We start from the raw sequence: 12789 nt of genomic DNA on the forward strand, positions 1-12789 counted from the left end.
AGAATTACTTTACATACACAGAGAAAAGTTTCATTCACAGAACATGAGCTTGAGGAACATCACCTAACAAGTCACAGTGTTCAGTACAGTGTTCAGTGCGCTCTGCAAAGTCAGCAGCAACCAGGAGTATGGAAGACTTTCAGCAGGGGCATGATCGGGAGGGGAAATAAGCAGAAGCAGTTTTTAAGAGTAGTTCCGAAACAATATCCATTTAACAAAAATGGAGTCCAAATAAGAAAAATGTGGCATAACTAAAACATTAATAAAACACTTCTAGATTATCCACTATTATTAACTCGTTGGAAGTACAATATTATTAAATCATTTACAAGTGAAATATTATTAATTCATCATTTACTATTAGAATTTGTCATAAAAATTGGTATCCAAAATAATGTGTTAAAGAACATATGCACATTAAAAGAATTTGGGACAATACCATACCACTGAAACTAAAGCCTGTAGAACAGCAAAAAACGCAATCAACCACCTTGTTAGCACGAGATTAACTACCGATGAAACAAATTCCAATATACATCTTATTACCCCTTCACTGCATACTGCCTGCATTACCTCAAAATAACTGCTGATGCGTACATTTTTCTACCACAATGCAAACGTCTTATTACAAAAAGTTCCCAATTGTGCTAAAACCTGGCAAGCATCTAAGAGTGTGTGTATAGAGACTAAATAAATTAAGAAAGCTACCAGTTTATCTTTCGTTTGTCACAACACACAAACGAATTTTGGATGAAGAGAGAATAGTTAAATATACAACACAAAAAATACCACTTATAGTGCATCTTATAAATGAGGCCCAATGCTTTTTAACACCACTAATATGGCATGTATTACAGAGCATACAAAACCTGGAAGAACATGGATTGACAGCAAATAGGAGTCAGTCAATAGACTTTATTCGGTCATAGCAATGGCCTTGAAACACAGATAAAAAATACATTATACATAGGGCTTTTCATGATCAAAGGTTATTGAAGAAAAAAACACAATGGAATACAATGTATGTAACATTTAGTAAATGGTATAAAATTACTTTATGGGCACCCCTGGAGGCTAACCTTCATTTAAATACTGTTAATCTTATCTGGGCTAATAAGGAAACATTCTTATGAACCATATCTCATCCTCAATTTTATTGCAGACAAGATATAATTAAGGACAGAGAAACACATTGTGGGAATATTTAAGTATTTTAAAAAGATCAGCCCCTCTTGTTGCGATGTAAAGCGATTTGTGCTTTAAAAGTGGTAAAAAAAAAAACAGTTCTCAAGCTGCTATTTCAAGTCCAAAAAAAAGCATAAAGTGCACTTTCACTTGGGGCGAGGAGTTACTGCATGGGTAGCCTGGAAGAGATTCGAACCAAGAGCCTAAGTTAGGGAAAACAATAAATAAATGAACCCGAATCTCATGAGGTAAATCCTGTGTTCTGGTTTTCCCTCCCAGATGAAATACTGCTCCATCCCAGGCGTTATGGAAATTGGCACAATTAAGAACTGAAATTAAATGGCTTGATCTTCGATTCTAATTTCTTCATTCATCATGAGAAATTGTTTGTTAACAATAGCCTATGTTTGGGCACCAATACTATCTGGGAATGCAAAAAGATTGGTGAAGCCCATATCAATAAAGCTTTTCCTGAGATATGCCAGCCAAGGGATAGAGTATCTATTGTCAGACTTCAAACAATCGCTAAGAATGTTTGTCGAAAAATTTGCTTTTGGGGTACACCAAAATTTGAACCCGAAATAAAAGGGTAGGCATTTTAACTGTCTACCAAATAGCCCATACCCAAGTCACTGTGGGAGATCTAAAGCTAGGGGTCTATTGAGGAAAGGCTAGCATCCGGCAGAGGGACATGTTTTCGAAGGCCTGCATTGTAGCTGGCACTTCATGACCCCATACTCCAGGTCCTTATGGTCCCACTCCCAGACATTTAGAATTGTTTAGCTGGACCGTCTCTTTAATTGGCTTGTGCCACAGTTTGCAAATCTTAAAGTTTAATTAGCACACCACTACCATTTTCTGAATTCTCCCTTTAGTCAAGCAACCCCATGACAAGTATGCTTCAAACAGGAGACCTAAATAGCTGAAATATAAAACATTCGCAATCAGGGTACCGCCAATAAAAAAAGGAAGCGATTTTAGGGGTATCTTCATTAAATATTCTCAGGGCTTTGTCTAAAAAAATTGATCTAGACTAAAAACAGAAAAGCTTCCTTTATACAGCGCTGCTTGGCCCCTCTGGTTACCTTTATAAGTTGTGTACAATTGCCTTTTGTTTAGAATGAACCCTGGTGGTGGTATCCCAGTGTAACTCCCTAATGCGGTTTAACAATGGTGGGTCTACCCCAGCTGCCTCCATAAGCACCATGTGTTATGAACCGCTCCTAGCCTTGACATATTTTCCCATGATGAGGGATAAGTTAAGTGCTAGCTTAATGGTCACCAAGCCGGAACAAAAAGAATATGGAGCTTTTGAAAAGAAGGAATTAATTTGTGCCCATACTTACGGCTTTCCCAAAATAACCCATCCTAAAGTTTTTACTGTGGCATCTAACAAAGAAATCGGGCGATAACGTGGGGCAGTTCCTTATCCCTTTCTTTCATATAGGCAATAAAGTAGATTCTCTCCAGGTGCTAATTAGAGCCCCCTTCACGACTGCTTTAAAGACAGTCACCAATGGGAGAGAATGTGGCCTAACGGCTAGGGGGATCGACCTCGGAGCTGGGGAACCGGGTTGGAGTCGCGGCAGGGAAGCTCAACATTCTGCGATTCTGGGCAAATCGCTTAATCTCCCTGTGCCTAACAACAACAACTAAATGAATGTGTCCGAACATTCTAGTCATGCTGTAATAGAATGTTCAATGTATTGCTGTTGGTCAGTTTCCTGTTGGTTGTGGATCTAACCAGACGTGCTTTTATTCATGGAATAAATCTTCATGAAACTACTTTATTTGGATTGATTCTTCACTTTAAGATACTACAGTCCACCTGTAACATAACTGGTGTTGATGTAAAGCGCTCTGATAACTCAGAATCTAGTTTGCGCTATATAAAAACTCCAAACAATGGGCAAATATGAGTCATAAGCTGTAGAATTGAATGCTATGGAAAGAATAAGCCACCCCCCCCAAAAAAAAGACGTAGCACTTTTCATCCATCAAATATATGCAATCATTGTAAAAAATATATTTTAAAAATGTTGTTAAAAAATGACAAGCCATTTGTTCTGAACTGTTTTTTTGTTTTCAATAACCTGCCAAGAACTATATTAAGTACATTTACAAAGCATAAAACATTACGCTTCTTACCACATTTTGCTAAGTTACTCTCGTAAGTAGAGGTGGGCGAGCCACTGAAAGCTCAAGGCTGGCTCTGGGTCAGCTTGGGGTCCTGTTGGAACCTAGTGCCCATAACAAGTAGAGTTTTCACGCGGCTCTTGCCCAACTCCCTCCCTCCTCCCAGGAGCTGGCATTAGAGTCAGAGTTGCCGACTCTGGAACGGATGATCCAGGTTTGAATCATAGGTCAGCTAAAAATTCTGCTATTCAGGGCAAATCACTTAATCTCCCAATTCCTGTAAATAATGCATGTGACTAAGTAATGTAACTGACGCTTATTTAAAGTGCTTGGTCATCAGGTTGAGTTTGCGCTGTGTTTAAAACAACCTGCAGAAACAAGCAATTACAATTGGTCGCGCCTTTGGGACCTTTAATGTTTTTTAGGCTATGCAGCACATTAGCCTGGGGGGGAACAGCGTTTACCACGCAGTACCTTTACCACGCAACTTTCACAACGCAAGTCGTTACAACGACTTGCGCTGGGGGGCTCTGTAGGATAGGGAAGTTTAATTTACTATCCAAAACCTTCCCTACTATCCACGGGGACTGGAGTTTGAATAGTAAATTAAACTATTCACTATCCAGCGCCCCCCAACGCAAGTCGTCGTAAAGGCATGCATTGTAAAAGCATGCGTAGTAACGACATACATCCTAGCCTGGGTGCTGGACATCACTGTTCTTTAACATCGAGGGAAAGTAAGCACCAAACTGCGTGGCACGCAAGGTATGGGAACACATGGAGAGAAATATTGCCTTTCAGCAGGAAATGGTATAGTCCAAAGCTCTGTTTTTAATATAAAAGCAGGGCCGTCGGTGGTCACATCACTGAACTACAAGATTTGAAAAAAATATTGTTTACAGCGCTTGTGGAAGATAATTTCTATGGACTGGAATTTAGAGAATGCTAAAGTAATTTTGGTATTTTACTGACCTCTGCTGGTCGTTTCCTGTCAAGAAAGTTAAATAGAGAAAGTCCACCCCCCCCCCCCCCAATCAAGAGCCCACAAAGTACATACTCATATGCATATACTAAAGTATATACAAGAGGTCTCAAATGCTCGACGTAAAAGTAAGTAAAAGGTAAAAACAAAGCCTTAACGTAGAGAAAAACAAATAGGTACTTATTTCCCGCTTTTCTGTACAAGGTGAAACCAGAAAACTTGGAAAAATCGCAGTTTCCCTGATTAAATTGTGTGCTCTTATGCAAAATTTTATTTCACCAAACTTTTTTTTTTTATTAGCTCATATGAAAGCACTTTTAATCAAATATGTAAATTCAGAATACCAGATGTACAAAACTGTCACTTTTAATAAGTACTTCTCAGCGTAGTGATATTATGCGCCTTATTAATGTCAAAGCTTTCATGTTATATAACCTTTTTGAATTTTGAAGAGACGACATCGTATTTTACTTGGTGTTTGTTGTATGATTTAACATAGCAAATGTTTTCAGGGCCCGGCTCGTGCACTGACTAAGATCCGAACCTTGGCTATCAGTTAATTTGTTGCCGCGCCCACCTCTACTCTAAACGAAGCAAAATAAATACGGCATTTCTGAATCAGTCATGCAGAGAATCTCAATATTTTCGAACCATGCAGTGGTTTAGGAAGAATCACCGTATGCGATTTCTAGATCATGTCCATTTTTACCCCTTATCAATGGCATTATAAGATGCCTTTCTGGCCAGCTATGAAAATGGAAACGACGGGGAAAAATAAACCATTCGTGAGAGATGCAACTCTCCTCCTACACTGCCCTGTGACTGCCGGCCCATCAGAACTGACATGAACTTACTGGCAGATTCAAGTCTGTAGTAAATAACTTCCTGGACACATTAGCTAGTTGTGGTGGTTTAATAAGGAGAATAGCAGAGAGTGACCCAACGCCGTGCACTTAAAGAAACATACAACATAACAGCCTGCTGACCAGACTCCAACTGTCACTCACAGAACATAGAGTGTAGAGTCCAGGTAAGACATATTCTGGAATGTGATAAGTACATAGAAAACAGGGAACTTAGAGAATAAATGCAGATAGTATTTACAACAAAGTCCATATCTTACAATAAAGTAAAATGGTTGGCTTAAGAGCCTCAGCCCCCTGGTCCTTGTGCCTTGCCTGCGACCTCGACTTTATTTTCCCTAGAGTCAGCGCTATAGGAACCGGTCCTGACGAACTTCCAGAACACTCCTACTAAAACTATCCAAGACGCCAACGCGTGAAACTTCACGCCCAAAACGGCTTCTAATCGCTTGCCCAGTTTCACATGGTTCTCTCTTAACTCAATACGCTGCCAACATATGGGGTGTGACATGCTCGTAAAACTCTACAGAACAGTGTACTTTCCTTTAAAACCCTTGTACCCGCGTCCCAACCCCCAGCGCTCACCGATTTTTGAAGCTCCCCCAACCAAAAGGAGGCGCGCTCCTTGCCACTGGGTTCGGGGTCGTGGTACAGAGCCTGCACGGCCTGGTATACCAACTGCAGGTTTGGTTTGGCCTCCATGGCAGCGGTTCGGGCGTACACCGGGCAAGACGGCTCTTCACACGCGGCTCCTTCTTAGGCGCGCGCCTCCTCCCATACCCCGCTTTGCCGTCCGTTGAAGGCTCGCGCTGTTGCTATCCCCAGGCGCGAGGATCTCTCCGCTAATAAAATTAGCAACCTAGTAAAAGCCCTATTCTGTATTACACTTAACCCACTGGCGGGGTTTCTAAGTCTCCGGCCTCTCTCTCCCATGCAGCAGGCACGTCACTTCCCCTCCTTCCCCTACAGACAGGAAGTACGGGTAGGAGTGCGGGTGAGACGCCGCTAGGAAGCCGACAAGTGACAGGAAGTTAAACTGGTAGCCATCTTTAAACACCAAAGTCTTTCAAATCAGATACCACAGCACACGGTAAAGGTAATAAATAGCACATAACCGTTCACTTAACTGAAATATATCTAAAGATAAACAGAGGTCTCATATAGGACAATAATAAGGTGAAGAAAAAAGGTTCATGTTTATTGTTCATCACAAATATTATGCAAATAACCCCTTCGTGGAAATTGTGAAACTTCATGAGGAGAAATGCCATCTCAATTCATACAGCAATAGAGTTAACTGGGCTACGTTGTCGGCTGATGACCGTTCTCCGCCATGCCTGGGAATACCGGTGTTTAAACTATGTTTTTCTATCAATGCCCAGCAATGTTTTATCAGACTACTGTAGCGTTCCTTGCGCACTTTTCCAACCGGAAATAAAGTTGGACTGATTTCCTGCTTCAGAGAGGTTGGGCGGCAACTGTAGAAATGAAAGAAAGAACAGAGAACAAGTTACTAACCCATGACGTTCTAATTCAGTGCAAATCAAATAGGGCTCTTACAGTTTATTAGTTCACTCTATTAGTTAGCTCATACAGTCCCGTACTTCTTCATTTGCATCTTGCGACTTAGTCCTACACTTCACTCAAAACATTCATATGATCAGGGGAAGCATAAACGGCTTAATACCCCTATCAGATTTATTAATTTCCTCCCTTCTCTTTTCGGATAATCTCCTTCAGCCACACCGTTTGCCCACGTCTATCTCTTTAAAGGATTTAAAGCCTAACATACTCAAAATCAAACAATCGGCATATTTACAGAGCTCTTTGTGGAGATCTTTTATGTTTTCTGTTGGTTTTCCTTAGAGCCAGAGGGTTTTATAGACTGGGCCAGAATACAGTAAATTAAAATTACCTATGGAAATCATAAGTACAGAATGTCTTTTTATTTAAAAATGGATACCATGGTAAGGGTAAAAACAAAAAGGGTCTCCCAGAACCTAATTATTCAGGAAGCCCTACTAATTTGACGTGTTTCTTACCCTTGGTAGCTCTGTGGCATGCATGGCACTTGTCAGTGCCCTAATCTTCATTATACTGTGTAATGTCACTTCCTATAGGGATATATATTATAATGGTACAAATCGTAGCCATTGGAAAAAAAACTCATAGACTTCTGGTGGGCTGTTTTTGCAAAGGACAAACAAACATTGAATTACATGACCAATATAAACAGGCATCTAATGTTTAATAGATGCTCATGCTAGTTTTTAGTTGAGATCATTATTTTTGCTGTTGGTAGAACAACTGCGCATCACATGAAAAACACCACACTCGGACTGAATGAAAAAAATGAAAGTGGCAGTGTCTCAACTTTCATTAAAGTAATCAGGGCCCCATGAGGTATGTGCGTTCTCAGGCAGCGCCGCCATGTTTTTCCATGACGCCAACAGTGTGCACAGTGAAATGTGGTGGTGATCTTCCTGAATAGCTGCTGGTTAGACACAGCATGCAGGATGAATACATTCCACAGTATTGTTGGTCACCATATCATTTTGCTGGACTATATAGCTTGAATTGGTGGTATTCTATCTTTTACAACAATGTATTATTACTATTGAATTCAGTGTTATTATCAAATATACTTCCAAATCTAAGATGGCCAATCTCTTCCTGAATGTGGTCACATCCTCTTTGATGCTACAATAAGGGAGTCCATTTTGAGTCCAGTTGCATCACAATTGTTTCTGCTAGATTGGTCGCTCACTGGACTCGATGGATTCTCCTCTTTCCCTGAGTTCTGCATGTTTTGTCTCATGCTCTCCGTCTTGCTGCTTGGCCTAGACAGCTGGAAGTCTTCATGCTGGATATTATTTTCTGGAGCACTACTAGGCACCCATTCACAATCTTGCACTGCCTCTGAAGATAGTTGCCCATTCCTATGAGCGAAGAAAACTTTTTATGTCGTCAAAAAGACCAGCTCTTGACAGATTCAGATGTCTATTGCTCTCAATGTCAATTGTTTCTCTGCCCGCGTTGAAGCCCATATCCATGTTATTTTTTTATCTCTATGATGTCCTTAATTAAGTCGGCTTTCAACGTGGTCAGTTTTTCCACAAACACATTTTCAAGGTCTCACTTTAACTCCACCAGACAGGATTTCAGATAGTCTTTAGTTAGGGCTTGAACTGGTTTGGCTGCCATTTTATTTCTGTAAACCTTACTGCATTGATATTAGAGTCATTTGCTGGTTTGCTTTAGATTATTTTCTTGCTTTTAAGCATCATTTACATTTGCTTCCAGTCTGCACTATTCATAGTTGTTTTTTTTAGACTGTTACTATTTTAGAAGGGACTCCTTCCTACCATGCCTTTGCCTAGCTTGATTTAGCCAACCAGGAGGTCTCCAGCAATTTTCAGGGAGGTTGCTACCATGGTCTCTACGCTGTTCATTGTGCACACCCTAAAACATTTCCACCTCATTCAGGGGCATTATCAACTGATGGACCCTCTTAGTACGTCTTTGATTCACATTGTTTCAGAGTACTGCAACCATTCTGCACTTTCAAAGCAAGGAGTTGCCATGTTACTTCCCAGTTACATTTCAGCATGTGGTTCAAGGAGGTTCCACTGCCCTGTACCCCACTCACAAGGTGGTGATGTGTGAGTTGGCTCTCCCTAACAGTTACCAGGGAGACAATGTCATTTCAAACCCTCTGCTCTGCCAACATCGTGTCTATCATCTCGCAGAGGGCACTTGTGCTTTCAATCTTTGCTTGTTGATGCACTTGGGGTTCCAACTTCACTTTTGCCACCTCATTGTCCTCCTATTCACTTTAACTGGAAGTCCAACAAGCGGTATTTGGATGAAGTTTTGAGCAAAGCATGCCCCAAAAGATGCCACGAAAACCCATATAGACGCTTGTTGGGTAAGATCCCATGTGGGAACTCCAAAGAAAGGAAAACAATTAAAGCAGAAGACATGAACTGCTATGTGCTACCAGAGTGACACTTTCAGTGGCCAAATCTGTGGAATCAGGGAAATTGAGGAGAAGCAAAAAGGATCACCCCACAAGTCATCCCCACCAAGCAGCGTGCTCTTTAAGATAATTGAACGCTCAACTCAGGAAGGTTGATTAAGATTGAATAATAAATGGATAGAACATTGTAAACTCAAATTATTGTGTGCTGACATTGTTTCAACATTGGAAAGTGAAAAAAGAATGTGATCAGGTGTGACTTTGCCCATTCCTGACCACATTGTATATCAGGATGAAGTTGTGGAGCTTTAAAATAAAATAAACATGAGGTACAGAAACTATGTTGGTCACCAGGCTGACTGATAGAAAGCACACCCAAAGGACAAGTACTTGGTTATCAGTCTGACACTTTTCTGCTGCCTGCGGATGAAAATATTTCAGGTCTCAGATTCTCTCCATGATGAAAAATTGATCGGCCTTTTGCCTGTTGAATGTACAGTCGCAACACTTATAGTAGAGTACAGAGCAAAAAGGCTGTACCCAAATAGGCACGTAGCAAGAAAGGGGCAACATATTAGATCCAATGTCATTTGAAACCAAAGTCACACTGGTAACACTTGGTTTACATTTTTATTGATCCAATTTTGCCACTATACTGAACTCAGGTAAAGCCCTCGCTGCTTTTAAGTTTTGTATTCTCTTAGGTCGGTGTAACACTACTTACAATGATCTCAAATTATGTATAGCCATTGTTAATTACCAGAAACATTAACCAAATTAATACATCAGTGGGTAAGGATATGTTTAGTCACAAACTTACCAGACAACATTTTAAAGAGACTTAAGAACCCTTTCTCTGTCTCTATATGCTTGGCAAGACTGAAGGGGGCAGGCACACAGTCCGGTGGTGGGCATAATCTTCCAGCAATTGCAGTGGTAATAAGACCACACAGATACTACCCACGCGTTTGGCATGCACAGCTGAATATCCAAACATGGGGTTGTGGAAGGAGCCAAAGAAGAATCTGAGAAGGCACACAGTCATTCTGGATGTTAGATAAGTAATTATGAACAAATACAATTGTGAAAGCTCACACAGGCACCTCCCAAGCATCTCAGATCAAACATGTGAGTAACAGCAGGAGAAGATGAACACATTTTAAGAAGCACAGTGCAATGTCAGCTTCCCAGTGTTTTTGATTTTTGTAGACCTAGCAAAGTCCGCTTATGTGAATATTTAAGTAGTTATTAAGAGGGCTAGACCTAAAAAAAAACCATGTTAAAAGGATTAACTGTTAATTGTGCACATATGAAAAAAATATACTCATAACTTAGTGGGGTGTCTTGCCCCATTTTTAAATGTAGAGTATAGCAAAGCTTTTTAGCGACAGTAGAATGCACTAGAGTTGTGCCGAGATTTTTTCAGATGTGCAGATTTTGCTTGACAAATTATTTGTGCAGATTAGTACTTTTAATGATGCATATGACCGTAATTGATGGATTAATGATTTTGGACTTTAAACACGATGATTATTTATTTAGGAGTGTGAAAAATAACGTAGAACAGTTGTGCCACACTTTCAATGTGAGACACCATTTAATCAAATTGGGTAAAATTTATGGAGTTCTGCACACCTTGCTCCTGCTCTTTCTCTCCTGTCAATCAGCAGTCACCTGCAAGTTTTCTCTACTCACAATTTCCTAAGAACATGGCAATGACGTAAAAAAGATTGTTGTACTTGAGAGAATAGAACATGTGTATTGTTAATGAAGCTTTCCATCATGTACCTAAAGTATAATTTTGAAGGATTTCTGCTGGAAGTTCTGATGTAAGCGTGCAAAAGAACTTTGCTATTGTTTAATAAATGTTTCATATTGGATTGAACATCTCCAGAGTGTAGTTGCTGAGGAAGCAAGCAGACAATTTATCTTACCTTAAGAAATGAGTTAGTGTTAAGGACCTTTTAAATTTACAAAAGTTTTGTGATTTGCCAGTGCGCTCTAACTATGATCATACTATTCTGAATTTGCTGTTTTATTAATTATTATTAGGGCTCCCGGTTTTATGGTATTTATTTTTTTAACATTTCCCTGTATTTATCCATATTTATTTTGTCATTTTATCTGTATTTATCCACATTTGTTTTTGTTGCAAGCAAAAAAAGACGCTGCAGCTAATATTTTTTCACATTTATTTTAAATAGACAATGGGCACTTGGTTGTTAAGGGTTTAGATAGATTTATATAGATGGGTAAATGGGTTATTGCTTTGAACAAAGAGGTCATTTTGTTACTTGTCGTTCATAGCTCACTGTGCTATATTAGGATTACAATTTATGAATTGCATGTGGCTCCCACACCTTGTAATCCCCACTGTCTTAATTAACACATCCTCCACATTGATTTACACACATATCAAGTCAAGTCAAGTCAAAAAGGCTTTATTTCGACATAAAAAATATCTTAAAAAGCATACATACATATAAAATTCATTTCGAAGCATTGAGGGTAAAACGTATAAAAGACCCCTTGCATGATGTAAATCTGCAATTTTTTACTATTATTTTTTAGGGGAAGAATATATAAATTACCTAAAAAAGGTATGTTTGTGAAACAGACCGTAAAGGTAAAAACATGATTAAACAATTTGTCTAAGTCTTTTTGACCGAATCCGCCATGCCCACCCAAGATACTTCGAGGTGGCGCATGCGTAAAATGTGCGAGTGTCCGAAAGTAATATCCTTAGTGCCACATTACAATGTCTTGTTCCCAGTGTAAGGCACATGGGTTTTAGCCATTTCATCCGTGGAACTTTATAGGCAGGACACTCAAATAAAAAGTGAGGGACAGATTCAAGGCGCTGTGGGCAGAAGGGGCACCACGGAGCAGTCTGGTAAGGGATTTTCCAATTGCTTGTGAGTTCCATTACGGGGAGAAGACCTATTCTAAATTTGAAATACAGGGATCTTTCCCAAGGGGCTGAGATAATGTCCAAATACAGTTCTCTAATGGGGACATCTTTGGACTCCATAAAGTTTCTAGTCGATTTACAAATCGAGGCAGAGGAGTTTCTTCTATTTGCCACCCAATTCCAGTAGAGTTGTTTTAGCATTGATTTGGGCGGGGCTGTCTGTTGGTACCATGATTCTTCCAGCCCCAGATTGGTAAGTAGTACTTTGATGTCCGTTAGCCACTTTATTTTTGCCCAACCTGTAGATCTGATTATCTCCCGCAGGCCATCCGCATAACTTGAGAGCTCAGGAACTCTCCAGATGCGGGCCCACAGAAGCAAAGGGCGTAACTTTGCTTGATCTTCAATCGCCCGACAGCCCATGTCCAATTGCAGTGGCAGAATGGGGACAGATGGACCGAGGGACATCAAACTTCTCAAGAAGGTGTTCTCAGCTCGAGTAAGCTCTTTCATATTTGACATTCCCCAGAGTTCTGCCCCATAGAGAGCGGCGCTTACTCCTCTGGCCGCGTAGATGTCCATTACTGCTGCTATAGGTTTAGTGGAGGCAGCTCTCTGCTCTTTCAGCAGGGCCCCAGTTACTCTTTTCAAATTTAGCAGCATTTTGGTCAAATGATAGTCCCATTTCATGGAATCCACCAGCCGGATACCCAGATAATCGAATGTCTTGGTC

At 40.2% G+C, this 12789-nt stretch overlaps 1 protein-coding gene across 2 annotated transcripts in view; it reads right to left on the minus strand.

Annotated features, from left to right (window-relative positions):
- The window catches only part of TNPO3 (transportin 3), a 1270791-nt gene extending 1264654 nt beyond the window's left edge, over positions 1–6137 (minus strand). For both annotated transcript variants that reach the window (XM_086918869.1, XM_086918868.1), the window contains exon 1: positions 5752–6137. In XM_086918869.1, coding sequence (XP_086774995.1) covers positions 5752–5868 — 117 coding nt within the window. In that variant the 5' untranslated portion in view covers positions 5869–6137. The remainder of the gene's footprint in view (positions 1–5751) is intronic.
- Positions 6138–12789: the final 6652 nt, after the last annotated feature.

This window comes from Lissotriton vulgaris, chromosome 1_1 (assembly GCF_964263255.1).
Source record: "Lissotriton vulgaris chromosome 1_1, aLisVul1.2, whole genome shotgun sequence".
Classification (NCBI taxonomy): domain Eukaryota; kingdom Metazoa; phylum Chordata; class Amphibia; order Caudata; family Salamandridae; genus Lissotriton; species Lissotriton vulgaris.